This window comes from Crocuta crocuta, unplaced genomic scaffold (assembly GCF_008692635.1).
Source record: "Crocuta crocuta isolate KB4526 unplaced genomic scaffold, BGI_CrCroc_1.0 scaffold95, whole genome shotgun sequence".
Lineage (NCBI taxonomy): Eukaryota > Metazoa > Chordata > Mammalia > Carnivora > Hyaenidae > Crocuta > Crocuta crocuta.
Window position 1 is genome coordinate 13,255,991 of NW_027530971.1, and position 15,223 is coordinate 13,271,213.

The window sequence follows — 15,223 nt, forward strand, 5'->3', positions numbered from 1 at the left end:
TTTTTGGGAAAGGTCTAATTGTTGGGCATGTTCCAGATGTGGAGGCTCGCCACTCTAACCAGGCCTGGTGGGAGGGGACCGCTGTGTCACAGGCACAGAGACGGGCAGGGGAAGCCAAGCCCCCTGCGGCCTCCACTCAAGCACGCTGAGGGGCCGTGTGCACACGGGGACTTCCACTGGCAAATCTGTTCGCGCAGCTTTTGGAAAAAGGAGCCGCTCCATTATTTTCTGCTGGAACCTGAGTTTTCACACACCAGCACGCATTAAAATCAGGTACATCTGTGCAAGTATTCCTTGTGAAGAAAGCACGAGTGGGTCCCTGGCCCCCTACCCGCATTGACCCCTTACCTGCCCCCCCACTTCATGGGAGCAGGTGGGGAGCCCGGGAGGAGAGGCCCGTGCCCCAATCCCCAGCCCCTGCACCTCCACTCCGTCTGCCTATAGCTCACACCGTCAGTCACCCCAGATCACCACCGTGTCCCAGGCGCTGCGGGAACAGCAGTGAGGACATGGTGTGAGCAGGTGAGCTGATCAGGGCCCAGCTCTCCCACTCACAAGCTAAGGGCCTCAGACAAGTCACACACGGCCTGAGCCGGTCCTGGTGGCCCTCACTGGGGCCTGGGGCTTGGAGCTGAGGGTCAAACTGTTTCAAGGGGAGCAGCATCTGGGGTCAGAGGGTGCGGTCTCCCAACACCTCAGGGCAGAAAGGGGATTCAGATGCCAGTGGCAAGACTCAAGACAGCCGACGGGAAAAGGAACTAAAGACGCGGAGCCCATGGAGAGGGAAAGAGGCAGAGGGACCGGAGATGAGGACCTCCAAGAGGTCAGAGGAGAGGAGGGGACGTGGCAGCGAGCACGCGAAGGACGGGAGGCCATGGGTCAAGGGCAAAGTGTCAGAACAAGTAACTGCAGAGGAAAAGCAAACTGAAATGTCACCAAAACAGATGCTGAAGTCCCCAGGATGATGGCCAGAATGGGCACAAAGGAAGAGGGGGCAGGACTCAGAATGCCGCCCCCCGTGACCAGCGGATGCCTGTCTGGTGGCACAGAGGTGGGGGCGGGGCCATGAGGCAGGCAGGGCGCAGCTGAGCAGCGAGCGTCACTGCAGAGCAGGGCTGGGGGGTCCCGGGGACTTCTTCTGCAAAGGGACTCAGCCCTACCTTGTTTATTTCTCAGGGACACCACGAAACTCAGGGCAAAGGCAAAGCTCCATGTGAAGGTCAAAGACAAGGCTGTGGCAAAGCCCCAGGCAGTGCTGTGGACGGTAGGCTGGAAAGCTTAGGGACGCTGCAATGACAAGGCCTCACTTGGGGATCTCCCCTACCTAGGGAGTGGCACCGCCTCAGGGGACAGCTCTGGGACGTGACAAGCACTGCCCGAGGTAGGCCAGACGCAGGCCCCAGTGCCCTGGCCGTGCCCCAGGGTCGTTCCCCTCCGGACACCCAGTGACCTGGGCAGAGAGCCCGCAAGGTATGGAGAGCCGCGCCGCTGCAGAGACCCTGGCCTGTGCCATGTGCACGTCAGGGCGAGGGCGTGGAGCCTACACGAAGCAGCTGAACCGAATCCTTCACTGAGCACCTTTAGACCGTGGGGCTGGCCAAGCGCTTGGAGGATGAGGGTGGGCACAGAGCCCGCACCGTGCGCAGCGACGGCCGAAGCCCTGGGTGCGACGCCCGGTGCCCGACAGCTCGAGGCCTATGGGAAGCCTCGTTCCCTGGGCTCCCAGCACTGCCGACAACAGCCCTGCAACTGCCGTTCGGACAGAAAATATAGATTTCCTTCAGCCAGATAGTCCTTTTCCCCCGGGATAAGCAGAAACCACATGTGCAATGAAGACACAGCGTGAGCGAGCTCATGGGGTCCACAGGCTTTATTGGCTGCGTCTTCTCCTCAGGAGCCTGGGCGGCTGGCACTGGACGCTCCTGGGTGGTGGGCACTTCCGGGCCTGAGCTGGGAACGGGGAGGGAGAAGAGGAGAATTTTAGGTCCAGGGGAGGGTGTCTGAAGTTAAGATCCCTGACAGAGTTAAAGGCGAAATTGTTATTCTGAAACTACTTTCAAAGACAGGCTGTTTGATCAGTCAGTATTTAGAGAACCAAATGGCAATGACATCATACTGCAGTCACTCATTCAGGAAGCGTTTATCAAACGCCTACTATGTGCCAGACACTGTTTGCAGATTTCTCCCTCGTGAAAGCAGCACACACGCTTACTAGTTGGAGCCACCACTGAAGCCGTGCCACAGTAAGGTGACAGTTTTCTGTGCTGCTGGCAGGAAAATAGATGGGTGTCCTGGGGTCACCTTCAATCTCGTTTTTCCAAAGTCCTTTCCTGTCCTGCACCCATGCCCCACACCCCAAATGGGCTTTGGGTAACGAAACTCCCAGGGGCATTACCTCCAGGTTTCCTCTGGCCTTCCGGAGGACTTTGTGGGTCACGACCACTGGGGAGAGAGAGAGAGTGGGATTGTTAGACACAGACGCCCAGGGAGAGACTGTAAGAGCCGGATGCAGGGAGGAGGCCCTGACCCCAAACGGGCCAGAGAGTCCTGTGCACGAGTCCAAAGATCCCGAGCAGGGAGAGGAGTGGAAGCTCCCCATGCCCCGTCACACACCCAAGACCACAGACTCCATGGAGGACGGGAGACTCTCCTCATGTTCACGCCAGACCAGAACCTCATGGCCAGATGGCCCATGCTTCAGGTGACAAAACCCAGGCTCTGTAAGGCTGGTGGACACCCAGGCACCCCAGGGCCTCCCCTCTGTGAATCTGGGGGGCACTGGTGCAGGGCAGGGGAGAGGCCTGTGCCTGACGAGCTCCCACACATCGTGGTCTCTCTGGGCAGGGGGTGTGCCCGACTCCAAGCAAGCCTGTGTGCCAAGGCCCAAAGCAAGGGTCACAGGCAGGTCTGCAAAGTCAGCTGCACCCTGGGGGCGGGCTTCCAGTCAGCCACGGGGAAGCGGGAGCTCGGGCGCTTCTCCCCTTACACTCCTGCTAGCGGGCCGAGGAACTGGACACGGTCCCCGGGCGGGACGACACTCCCAGCTGATCATGTGTCGCAGAGCAAGGCCATGTCCTCCCGCGATCCGCTTCCGGTCTGGCACAAACAGCGGCAGCGGTGGAATGCCACCACCAAAGAGATCTCTGGCTCGGTTCGGGGCCTTGGTGAGGGTCACGGAATCTGTTTACTCCCCGGAGAAGACAGAATCGAGGCCTCTAGAATGGGGGCTTTGGCCAAAGGTGCCCAAGGATGAAACAGGCTCCCATCGACACAGACGGCGGCCCGACTCCCCAGCGTCTCTTCAGAACAGGAGCCACATGGTGGCCTTGGGCAAACATTTATCTCTTGCCTTGCAGCAGGATTTCCATGTGGGATAACAGGCTGTTTGCGATCTGTGACACCGGGGGTGGAGGGGACAGCCGGTGTGGGCTTCGTTTTTAACTTCATTTAGCCAGCATCCGTTTCAGAGGTGCCCACTGTGTCTCTGTGCCCTGCCCCACCCCCAGGCTGCACACCCCTTAACCCGGGTCCAGGGTTCTCCTTTAGGTGGGGTCCCAGGCCCCTGGAAGTATGCGGAAATGCGTGTATTCCTGCATGTCTGCATTCTTCTGGAGAGAGAAGTCACCCTCTCCTGAGGGTGGCCAAGGGGCCTGTGACCCAGAGAAGACAAGGCATATCAGGTGTGCAGGTCCCACAGCATATGGAAGGTACCAGAACACCAAAGTGCCACACTCCCAGTGACGAGCTGAGGCTCACCTGCCCCCAGTTGGAAGGGGCCTCACATCCGAACGGTACTGCTCACCTTCCAGGGCCCAGAAATCCCTGCTGCACCGAGAAGCCCGAGAGACAGAGTGGTGACGAGCTTGTCCAGATCCAGGCCTGCCCGGGGCCGAGCTGGGACTCGAACTGAGGACCATCTGACTCCACAAAGGGCTCTCCCCACGTCAGTGGGGTGCTGGCAGGGATGACACCAACCTCCCTGTTGTGCTCACGAACTGTAACCTCGGCATCCCCCAACCCTGCGCGGGAGGCCCTCCTGCATCAGAGGCTATTAGTGACGTGGGGGCTCCGGGCCACACGAGGGGACGGCAGGGTCCCTGGGCCTCAAAGTGACACTTCTCCTTCCTTCCTCTGCACGCTCTGGGAGAGGTGCTCAGCTTGGCCCCGGCAGAGACCAGCCCTCGGCCCTTGCTCTCCCGGTCACCATGCCGGGGGAGGGGACACCACATCACTGTCGCTCAGCCCCTTACGGCCTGCAGACCCGTGAGGCTGGCAGGGTTTGGGAAACGTTCAAGGGCCTGACCCACCAGGGTGAGGTGCAGAGCCCGGCCAGGGCCAGTCACCAGCTGTGCAGCCCCCACCAGCTCGGAGCCGACCCCCGCTCTGGGCCAGGCCCCGGAGACACCGAGATCGGGATACCATTCCCCTCCGCGGCCCGCCCCAGCCCTGCTGTCATGGCTGCCACAGCCCCCACAGAGGTCCCGGCCTCCTGGCCCCTCCGTGCTCAGCCACAAGGACCTTCTAAGACACGACGGACGCCAGCAGCCCCTGCTGCTCATTCTCGAGCCCATCCACGGGCCCCCGGGACCCGGTCCCTCTCTGTCTTTTTCACACGGTCTCAGAGCAAATCCCCTAGTGCGTCCTGTGTTCCGGAACACTCTGCTCTCACCCCCGAGGCTGTGTGCCACCCTCCCGTCCTTCTCCCTTCTCTACCTCCCATGCAAGGCCCAGGCAGTGCAGAGCCTGGACCGCTGAGGCCGCTGGGGATGCGCTCAGCGCCCTGCCCGGCAGCTAACCTTCGTGTCTCCCCCGCCAGGCCGGAGCTCTGTGCTGGCCCGAGAGGCGTTGCTCGCCTCTGTCCCCAGAGCCTGGCACGGCGGCACGCGCAGGGCGTCAGCGCGCACTCCTCGACCGCGCACCTTTCTTCTGCGGCTGCAACTCTGCCAGCCTCGGGGGTCTGTGTCCAGAAGGCCCTCGGGGGTGGCTCTGGAGAGCCCCCACCCAACGGCAGTCTACGCCCCATGCTTGCCAGAAATGCCGCAGAAATGCCAGTCTTGAAGAGCAGGCAGCACGGGACAGGCTGGCTCCTCAGAGCCACGTCCGCGGCCCTCCCAGAGCAGGGAGAGTGACGAGCAGACGGCAAGGCAGGCCAGGACACGGCCGCCCCTGCAAACACGCGGGCCGCCGGGGCTGCGGGCTCCTACCGGGGACAGGGCGCTTCCTCCNTGCGAACCCTTCTTTCTTGCCCCTCTGCCCCCTCCATCTGACCAGCACCGGCTCCTTCTGGCAGACTCAGCGCGGGCGTCCCTCCGTCCAAGAGGCCCAGCTTCCAGGACAGAAAGACAGCCTCCCCCATGCCCCTCTCAGGGCTCCCCAACACCCTACCCCACACACCTGTGTCCCCAACGAGACGACCGTCCCTGGCACCACGCGGCCTCGCCACCGCGGCCTGTTAAGTGAACCGACTTGTCTGTGTGGGTCGGCAAGGATGCAGGTATGAAAGGAAAACCATAAGCAGGAGGCGTGAGGACAAATGACCCGGGCTCCGAAGCGGGTCCGGGACTGGGCCTCCAGTCCTCAGGGGCAGGGAGCCAAAGATGACTTTTTCCTGGCGCTGGCTCCGCTGCAAAAGCTCCAAGGACTTCTGCAGCTTCTTCTCTTGTTCAGACAGCCTTCTGTGCAGTCTGGTGATCTCTGCCTTCATTTCTCCGGTCTCCAGAGAAAAGGAGTTAGAGAAATGAACAACAAGTACAAAACATTATATCACACAGGGAAGAATTAAAATATATACAGAAAGACGCTCGGTCTTCCTAACGATGGTATTTTAACGAAAAGCAGAAGCCACTTTCTGCTGGTCAGGTTGGCCAATTCCAGGGACAGCCACGGTGTAGGGCAGGCGCCGCCGCGCCCTGGGGGCGATGCCCCAGCAAGATTTACCAAACTGTAAAATGCACTCGGCCCGGTGACCCGGCGTTTGCCCCAACACAGCCACACGTGCGCAAGAAGCCCTTGTTCCAGAATGTTCATCTCCGCGCCACTCACAGCAGGAGGCTGCGGGCCGCCTGCTTCGTCCCATCCGGGGTCTGGGTAAGTAACCACGGGTCTCACAGACAACGGCACAACTGCGCGGCTACTAAGAATGATGTTGTATCGATGTTGAAAGATGATCACAATTAGTGACCAAAAAAAGCCTAGAACAGCTATGCTGTATCAGGCACCCATTTCATAAAAATGCACACACATCTACATCCACAGGTGCATACATGGGGACGTCCGTAAAACTGACGACCAAGAGACAATGCCAAAATGATTAACGGTGATGTATCTCTGAGAGGTGTGATTTAGAAGTTTTCCTTTTCCTTTTTCAAAATGTTATCGGAATTGCGTGAGGTTCTGTTGTTTTTTACAAAAACTATAAAACACGTTGTTTGATGATACACAAGAGAACGTAAAAGTATCATTAGGAGAGTTTAATCCTTGGGACAGCTTTTGCTCTTCAGAGGGGAGTGGGGAGAGCGGATGGGGGGCAAAGCCGGAGTCCCCAGCTCTCCCGCGAAGCATGCACACCCCCTGGGCTCTCCCCGCCCCTCTCGGGGGAGGCAGGCAGCTCACAGAGGTGAAGACACCCTCTGCTCATAAGCCCCGCCCCCAGGCGCCCCTGCACAGGCTACCAGCTGCGACCGTGAGACATGTCTGCTCCCAACAGGGTGGATGGTGGGCGGTCGGCTTACAAGGAACCACTTTACTTGGTTCCCCAGCTTGTCTAAGGCAGTGGCGCTTGCAATCAGTTATAGGATTTAATGAAGTATTAGTAAACCCATGAAACACAAGCACAAAAACAGAGAACTATGAAAACAAATGCCTCAGGAAAGACGTGATAAAGGCAAGTCACTAAAAACGACGTTTCTGGCAAATTCGGTGTGGGGGGATCAACCCTGGAAGACGCGGGAGGATCGGAGTCTAGCAGAATTCTATATTCGAGTTGCCTTACAAGTGTCTACATTTTCTTCTTCATCTTAAAGAAACAGAAACTGAAAGTGACAGACATACATTATGGATGTAGTTTATGAAAGAAGGAAGATGTAAAACCCTAATCAGGAGACCCATATTCAAAGAAAAGGCCCTGGCCCTACATCAAAGGATGCCAAATGAATGTACGCTGAACTGTCTTCTGTTAAACTACAGTGTTTAAGGTATATATCTCTTGATTCCCTGCTTTAACCTGCTTTCAAATTAACCAATTGTGTCGGCTACAAGGATGTCGATTTCTTCCACAACAGATCCTCACTTAAACCTTCGCTTTTCTCTGATTCTCTTCCTCATGCTAACAGCCCATAGCGATGTGTGTTCAAGTCATGGCTTCCTAGACCACACAACCCGGGCAACCCCTGACCTGTCCATCTAGAGTGAGACGCAGAGGAGATGTACCTGAAGACAGACGATTTACTTCCTCGCCCCTGCCTGGCTAACATCTAGTCCTCTTTCGAAAGTCAGCTTGGGCAACACCTCCTCCAGGAAGCTCTCCTTGAGACTCCTCCCCACCAGGAGTCTAGGTTGGTTACTGCTCCTGTGGGCACCCACTATGCCTAGTGCTTCCCGCATTACTGCCCGTTGCATGTTGAACTGTAACTGGTCATCTACTGGTTGGCTGCCTCTCCCAAGACTCAATTTTGCCCTTGGACCACTGGCGCCTGGCACACAGTAGGTGCTGCGAGACCCTTTGCCAACTGGTGGGTTAGTTTTCACCTGCCCTCCCAAAACACCTTATTTATTTTATACAGAGAGTAAGCAGAGGAGAAGAGCAGAGGGGGAGAGAGAGAATCCTAAGCAGGCTCCACTGCACTCAGTGCGCAGCCGACACGGGGCTCAATCCCACGACCCTGGGGTCATGACCTGAGCTGAAACCAAGGGTCAGATGCTCAACCGACTGAGCCACCCAGGCCCCCACACCTTGTACATATTCTACGCAGCCCTCAAAACCAGGAAGTCTAATTGTGTCTGTCTGCTGCTCCTCTGAACTAAAATCCTCATTTTTACAGGATGAAGGCACCGTGGTAATAAACACAACAGGGTTTGAAGACCCGGCCAGGTCACTGCCAGCTGTGATGATGACGAAGCGAGAAGTTTCAGCTCCTCCTTCTGGAAAATGGCAATAATAACACCTCCCTCTGGAGGCTCCTGGAAGGGATGAAAGGAGATGCTGAGTGTAGAGCAGAGGGCCCGCAATTCCCTCTGAGGGTCGCCGAGCCCAGCTCAGGGCTGGGACCCACGCCCCTCCCGGCAGGCCACCCACTTACTTGGTGGTATTCGGCCCAACTCCTGGAGCTGGTGTTTTTTTAGTTGTTTTTTCTCTTTTTATAATGAAAATTCTGAAACGTTCACAAAAGTCCTAGAATGGGATAATGAACTGCCAGGCACCCATCCGGCTTCAACGATTATCAACTCACGGCCAAACCTGATTCTCCTACGTCCCTGCCCATCTGCATCCTAAAACTATTTTTACACTCAATCCCAGGAGCTAATTATATTTCACAGCCATACAGTAGTTTGGTATATAGGTCTAGAAGGAAAAAATTCTATAAAAAGAAAAACACAACGCCATCACTACATCTAAAATAATGACAGAAGTTGTTTAATATCACCGTCTAGGTAGGTCAGGAGACCCATTCCCCTGAGTGCATCATAATTTCATTTCTTTGAACAACTGGTCTGATTTCACCAGCGTCCAAATAAACTCCATGTTTTGCATTTGACTGATATGTCTCTTAAGTTGCTTTTGGTACAGTGGTTCTCAGGGCTACCGAGAAGGCTCCTAAGAGCAGACTTTCTGATTTGGTCAGTAGGGCTGGGGCTTTTGCCTTTCCACTGAGTTTTCAGACGACACCGATGCGGCTGGTCCTGGGGCTGTATTTTGAGAACCACTGTAAATCTGTTTTACTCCCTCTTTCCCCTCTTTTTCCTGCGGATGAGCAGATGTCCTAAGCTCATAATGTATACGTCCTGTCCCAGACCTAGAATCAAGGATTCCTAGTTCCTATGAGTGGAGCGGGGAAACGTACTTGGAAACCACAATTTGGCGCTAGAGGGACTCGCTAGTAAGGGATAGGATGTTTTTAAAGCCTAAGAGTAAATGTTTTTAATAGGAAATCCGTGAGCTCACACTGATAGTTGCAAATCAGGGATGGCAGGATTCTTACCTCTTTAATTTTTTAAATTTATATCTCTTCCCTGACAGTAAAATTCTTAACTAAATTAGCTATTTGTTTTGTCCTATGGTAGAAATGTAACAATTTTAAACTAACAGTATCAATATCATTATTAACAATATCACCGGAAATAATTAAAAATGTTTTCTGCAGGTCCTTTTAGACCTCAGAGTAGTTCCATTAGGGATGTGGTCAAATTACCGTGTTTTAGGCCTGAAATGTTTCCTCTTTGTGTGGGCAATGCCCACAGCGCCGTCTACAGAAAGATTTGCTTCATCTTGCTATGAATGTTAAGAAATTGCTTTTATTCTCATTTTGATTTAGTTTTCATTAAAGCATTTACACAGTTTCAGTGAGTGTCAAGCTTGCCAAACAAGGGCTACTCAGGAGAGAAATCTCCGTTCTACACCTGCCCGTCCAACCTCTTCCTTCTCACACCTCCCAAGTGGCCTGTTTTCTTGTTACCATTTATCCTTCCGGTTAATCAAAAATTTTCTAAGCAAGTACGCATATATATTCACATCTCTCCTCACAACTTCCTTAGATAAACAGATGTGCACGATACACGCTTTCCAGACTAGTCCTAGGGACAGCAGGGGGTGGTATATTAAATGCGAAAGGCAAATTAATTGCTGAGAAAACCTTAGGTCATAAAAAAACAAAATTGGGATTGCTGGCAAAAACTTGGAAATCTGCCTTGCACACAGTTCACACTAAGCAAAAGGCACTGTATGAAACACAGGCAGGGGCAGAAAAGCGGCTCGAGGCAATTTAACACCACGCAGGGGGTCTGTGTACACCAGCCACCACACTGGAGTGTCTCTAAGGCCCTTCTGGCTCTCCAGTTCTGCGATGCTAACGTGAGCATAATCAATGACATGAGAAGTGCCTGGAAACAAGGGTGAGTCATCACAAGCACTGGCCAGTCCCCGGGCTAGCTGGCCGGTGGGAGAGATCAGTGTCTATAATTTATATTTATACACACACACGATATAAGAACCGTGTTCTGTCTATTTAACAGACATTACTGTGTACCGAGGACAAAACACCGCATCGAGCTACACTCAGACACACTGTGCTTTAGAAATCATATGGGCAAGTGCTAGTTTGGTAATACGAGAACAAATTATTCATTCAAACGTGAAAATAGCCATGGGCCCTCCTGGAAAACAGGGAAACAGACATTAAGCCAACAATTATATAGTCTGTAATCAGGGCTATGATGAAAGAGAAGAGGATACGATAACTGAGTGATCAGGGAGTCCTCTCTGACCTTGAGGTAACATTGAAGCTGTGACCTGAGAGGTAAGAAGGAAGCCAGCTGGCCGAGCGGGAGCTGGGGGTGGTGGTGGGGGTGTCAGGCAGTCAGCGCGTCTGTGTCATCAGGCCTAAGATGGGAAGAGCTTGGTGGGTTAGCAGAAAACAAAGGCCAACATGGGTCCGGAGCCCAATGGGCCCTCTCCCTCTTGGGTCCCCCCCCCCCCACCGGCTAAACGTGGGCAAATTGCAAAATGACTGGTTACTTACTTCCACAAGCTCAGTGCACCCAAACTTCGTCCCCCAGGATCCTGAGACCGAAGCCTCAGGACAGGCTCACAAGACCCTGTGGAGTAGGGGACTGCCTCACAGCGGACACATGTAACCATGGCGGACAGACATGCGAGCCGTCAGAGTGGGTGTGACTAGGGGATGAGTGAGGGCACGGAACGCACACTTCCCCTGCCCGCCTGCTGGCCTCCGGCAAAAACTCACAGGTTAGATACATGCAGGGGGTGCGTGTCTATCAGACCACCAAGCAAAGTTCTAATTCCTCCTTAATCCGTGTGCCCTAGCTTCCAGGGACGCTACTCTCGTGACCAGAGTGGCTGCTCAAACCGCTTCCCACGGACAAAACCCCAGGCAGCGTCTGCGCCGCTGGACGCCTGGTCTGTGCCGTGAAAGATGGGGGTGAGGGCGGTTGTGGGATCAACTGTTCTTAACTGAGTCACGATCCAGTTACTGCAAAGTCAAGCTTTTAAGGGAAGTTTCAACGGTTTCATGATAAATGATTTTCATTGGTTAAGGAAAAAACCTTTGTACGTAGTTAGAACAGACTGGAACAAGACCCACGAAAATATGATGCTGGAAGCAATCAAAAGGATCAGATGGTCCGGAGAAAGGCACCTAAAATGAAAGAGACTTAGAGTGGAAGGGAACCAGCTAGTCTCTGAGGACAAACTCGGGCTTAGAGCCTATACAATAAAAGCGAATCTTTTAGACTCCGATCCTGGTGCCCTCAAAACCAGCTGTGCACCCTGGCCAGGCCTCTCTCCCTCAGCCTCAGCTTCCTCCATATGAACAAAATGCCAACGGGACTTCCCTCGACAGAAATGCGCCAGCAGTGGGCACGCGGTCGGATCAGAGGCACAGGCCGGGCCAGCAGGGCGCTGGGAGCGCAGGTAAGAACACGCCTGAAACAGCCAGCATGCGCCTGGCACGTCACTCTTGAAAAACACGGCACCTCCCAGTCCCCCCCGACCGTTCCCCAAACTGAGGGCACATCTGCCACGGGCAAGGCCCAGCGGCACCCTCTAAGCCTTGAGTCCCTGTGTCCCCGCCTACCTGTTCACCCGGAAGCGAGCACTGGTCCTTGGTGGGGAGCGAGGCCCTCCAGAAGAGCATGAGCAGCCTCGCAGCCTCCTCGAGGATCAGCTTGGCTGTGCCCACGCCAGTGACGAATCTGCCCGGGGGTGCTGAGTGTGGACCCTGCGCAAGGGGGAGAGGCGGGGCATGAGGAGGTTGTCACAGGCAGCCTTGAGAAGGATTACGGACAAGTCGGCTCTAACGGGCAGTGCAAATCTCCGGGCTGCGGGGCTTGCAACCAGATGCCGAACAAGAGCCTGGTGCCCGGCAACACCAACACCCCGTTCTTAGAGATCGGTGAATTACAGACGGTGAGAGTTTCGGTGGTGATTCCAGCCCAGTCATTAACCACGATTAATAAATAACCACCTGTGTTAACTGTATTTTGGCCACGAAGAAGGTCCGTGGGGGGCCGTTCGCGCCGCCCCACACCATGGAGCCTCTCTAGAAGGCAAAGGGTGCCAAGGGTGAATGACGAATGGGAACGCCCCGTGTCCAGCAGCCCTTGCTAAACGGCTGTGTGCGCTGCCAAGACCAAAGTTGGGGCCCCGCAACGTCTCCCTCACCCTCTGCGGGCAGAGGCACCCCTACCTGGGGGATGGCAAGGGCATGAGAAAGCAAACAACAGGAGTCAGAGAAGGGAAGAGACAGTAAATTTGAAGAAGAGAAGAAATTAAAAGGGCACTGTCTTCACCGGAAATAAAATCAACACAAAATAAAATGACATTCTTTATAGCGACTGAATTGGTGTAAAACCACTTATAAATCAAATCACTCGGTGGGCACACAAGGGTAGTGAGTAGGAAACTCTCACTTGTAAATGGGGATACAAGTGACAATTACAGAAAGTAATGTACCAACAACGGTGACCTGCAAGCACTCTCAAGGGCTCACCGCCTGCGAGCGTGAGTCCCTTTCCAGCATGTCATCCCCAAGACCAGAGAGCTGTTGAAAAGGATGGGCACCATACTTTGAATGTCAAAACAAACAAACAAACAAACAAACAAAAAAAACCCCCCACAGGTCAAAGAGTAAAAAAAAAAACAAAAACAAAAAAAAAACAGGTCAAAGAGTAAATAAGTGGTGGTACATCCATGTGCTGGCTTATTTGTCAGCCAGTAAAAGCCAAGTTCTAGAAAAATAGTAACTGGGATGGGAAAATTGTTAAGACGTAAACTGAAAGTCAAACTATGAAATCCATAGAAGTATGAGTCAGTTTTATGAGTGAGCTCCAAGCGTGTGTTTGTGCGTGTATGTATATACCAAAATTTTAAGCAGTGCCATGTGATGTTTTTACACTTTTCTACAAGTTTCTAACCTTCTGTGCAGTAAACATTACATTCAGAAAAGAACAATAATCTTATTAATATTCACTACATTCAACACCCATTTACCACGTGCCCACTGCACGCCAGGGCCTGTGTGAGGTTGGTAAATACACAATGAGCAGAAGCCATACTGGCCCTGCTCTCCTGAAGCTTATTACCTAGTGAAAAATAAAATACAAAATTGACTCTCACAATATAATAAAACAAAATAAAACAGAAAGGCAAATCAGGTACTAGGAAGCAGGGGGCCCTCAGTAAGGACCTGAGAACAGGGATCGGAAACTGTGACCCGTGGGAGCCTGGTGTTCGGGGTCCAGCCCGGGAGGAAAAGAGCATCTGACCCCGAGCCTTGGAGGAAGTGAATGAGTCACTTGATGGCAGGCACCTGGCACGCGGGTCCTCAACCAAAGGTAACGCTGCAGGGAGAAGGAGTGACCCCAGCGAAGAGACGCCACCAACACAGGGGGCAAGCCACAACCAGCGCCCCCCACAGGACAGCCGCCCGGGCTGGGCCGGACCGCTGAGCTTTCACGGGCTACCGTCCCCGGACCCTCTTCTCAGGGCCTTACTGAGAGCCCGTGCGCCCCGCCCTCTCCGGGCCCTCGGGCGGCCCCCCTGCACTTGCTGCTCTCAGGGAGCACCCGGCGGCCTCCCGCTGTCGGTCAGCTCACCTTCGCTCCCAGTTCCAGACTTGCGGGGTGGGGAGCCTCTTGGATCTGCAGGGCCATCTCGGCAAGGAGCCTCTGGCCCTGGCCAATCTGCTGGCACAGGGCCTCGTAGTCTGCGGTCAGGCCCAGGACATGGCAGCCACTACTGTCGGCCCACAGGTGGTAGCCGGGGACCAGGTGGGACGCGCACGGGGTGCTGCTGACCGAGCTGCCGCTGTTGCAGGAGAGGGAGTCCGTGTCGTTTCCAGAGAGCGGCGGGGTCTCTGACGCTGCAGCAGCAGAGGGAAGAGGTCAGACTCGTTTGGGGCAGTTTCCCGTGTTCAACCACGCTGCAGCCGGGCTGCAGGACCAAGGGAGGCCCTCAGGCCCCGGGGCCACTCGGCCCCACGCAGGGGCGAGGCCTGGATCATCAGCCTGCGGGTCACCCCACACTGGGCTTATCCATCTTATGGGACAAGCTCGATTCAGGTCAACCAACACTTCACAGACGCTTGGTCTGCAAAGAGCCCTGATCTGCACAGACGAGTCAGGCCGGCATCTGCACCCTGGGAGCCCGCGGTCTAATCAGACACCGTGCGGGAGGTGCGACAGCATGCTGATGGAGAGCTGGAGCTCAGAGAGAAAAATAATCAATTGTCTGTGCAGTAAGGGAGCTCAGGAAAGGCTTCCCCGGAGAAGCAACAATTGAGCTGGGCTGAACAAGCAGCAAGAATTACACTCAGCAGAGGTGAAGCCTGTTGCTTTTTACCTTTGGATCAACAAAGGTATAAATGAATAGCTCCGACTGGGGGCCTCCAGAAAGGCATCTCACAAACCAGTCTGCATTCGGGAGGAGTCTCAGGGAAGCAGCAGGATTTGCACTGGCAGAGAATGGGACAAGAGTGGTCTGGAGCAGGAGGGAGCCACCCTGCACCGTCCCAGGGCAAGGACGGCGCAGGCCCGTCTGCGGGAGGGTGGCCGCCCTTCTGGCAGCACAAGGACAGGCTAGATGGGCCCCCTGAGGCTGGAGGGCCTTACAGCCACTAAGGTGGTCACACTTCCATCTCAGCAACAAGGACCCAGTGACATTGCTAAGGTTGGTGACACCTAGGAACACATAACCTGGCTCAGGGGAGGACATCATTAGCTAGACGTGCTGAGAACGTGAAGCCCCAAATCCTGCCAAACACCCTCATGATGTGACCAGGGACCCCCTTTCATTCTACTTAACACTTCCTCCTGCCAAACCCAGTCACGCCGGTTACCCAGCCTTCAGCTCTGCACCTGACTGTGGTGGCACCGCCGGCGGGGAGTCAAACAGGTCGCAGGAATTATCTACCAGCACGGGGCACTTGTCACCATCTACAAAATGCAAAAGAAGAGAAGGAAAATAAACTGTCATTGGTGTTTGAGAAAGAAC

The 15,223-nt window shown here is 54.6% G+C and overlaps 1 protein-coding gene across 3 annotated transcripts in view; it reads right to left on the reverse strand.

Moving 5' to 3' along the window:
• Positions 1 to 1,852: 1,852 nt before the first annotated feature.
• Positions 1,853 to 15,223, reverse strand: part of CDK5RAP2 (CDK5 regulatory subunit associated protein 2) — a 166,169-nt gene continuing 152,798 nt past the window's right edge. The window contains exons 33-39 of one of the 3 annotated variants that reach the window (XM_077769943.1): positions 15,088 to 15,165; positions 13,828 to 14,093; positions 11,808 to 11,951; positions 5,593 to 5,713; positions 3,337 to 3,342; positions 2,396 to 2,442; positions 1,853 to 1,950 (exon numbers count right to left, since the gene is read on the reverse strand). In XM_077769943.1, coding sequence (XP_077626069.1) covers positions 1,891 to 1,950; positions 2,396 to 2,442; positions 3,337 to 3,342; positions 5,593 to 5,713; positions 11,808 to 11,951; positions 13,828 to 14,093; positions 15,088 to 15,165 — 722 coding nt within the window. In that variant the 3' untranslated portion in view covers positions 1,853 to 1,890. Of the gene's footprint in view, positions 1,951 to 2,395; positions 2,443 to 3,336; positions 3,343 to 5,400; positions 5,714 to 11,807; positions 11,952 to 13,827; positions 14,094 to 15,087; positions 15,166 to 15,223 lie in introns of those variants that run through there. The other 2 variants (XM_077769941.1, XM_077769942.1) reach the window with 2 other exon arrangements.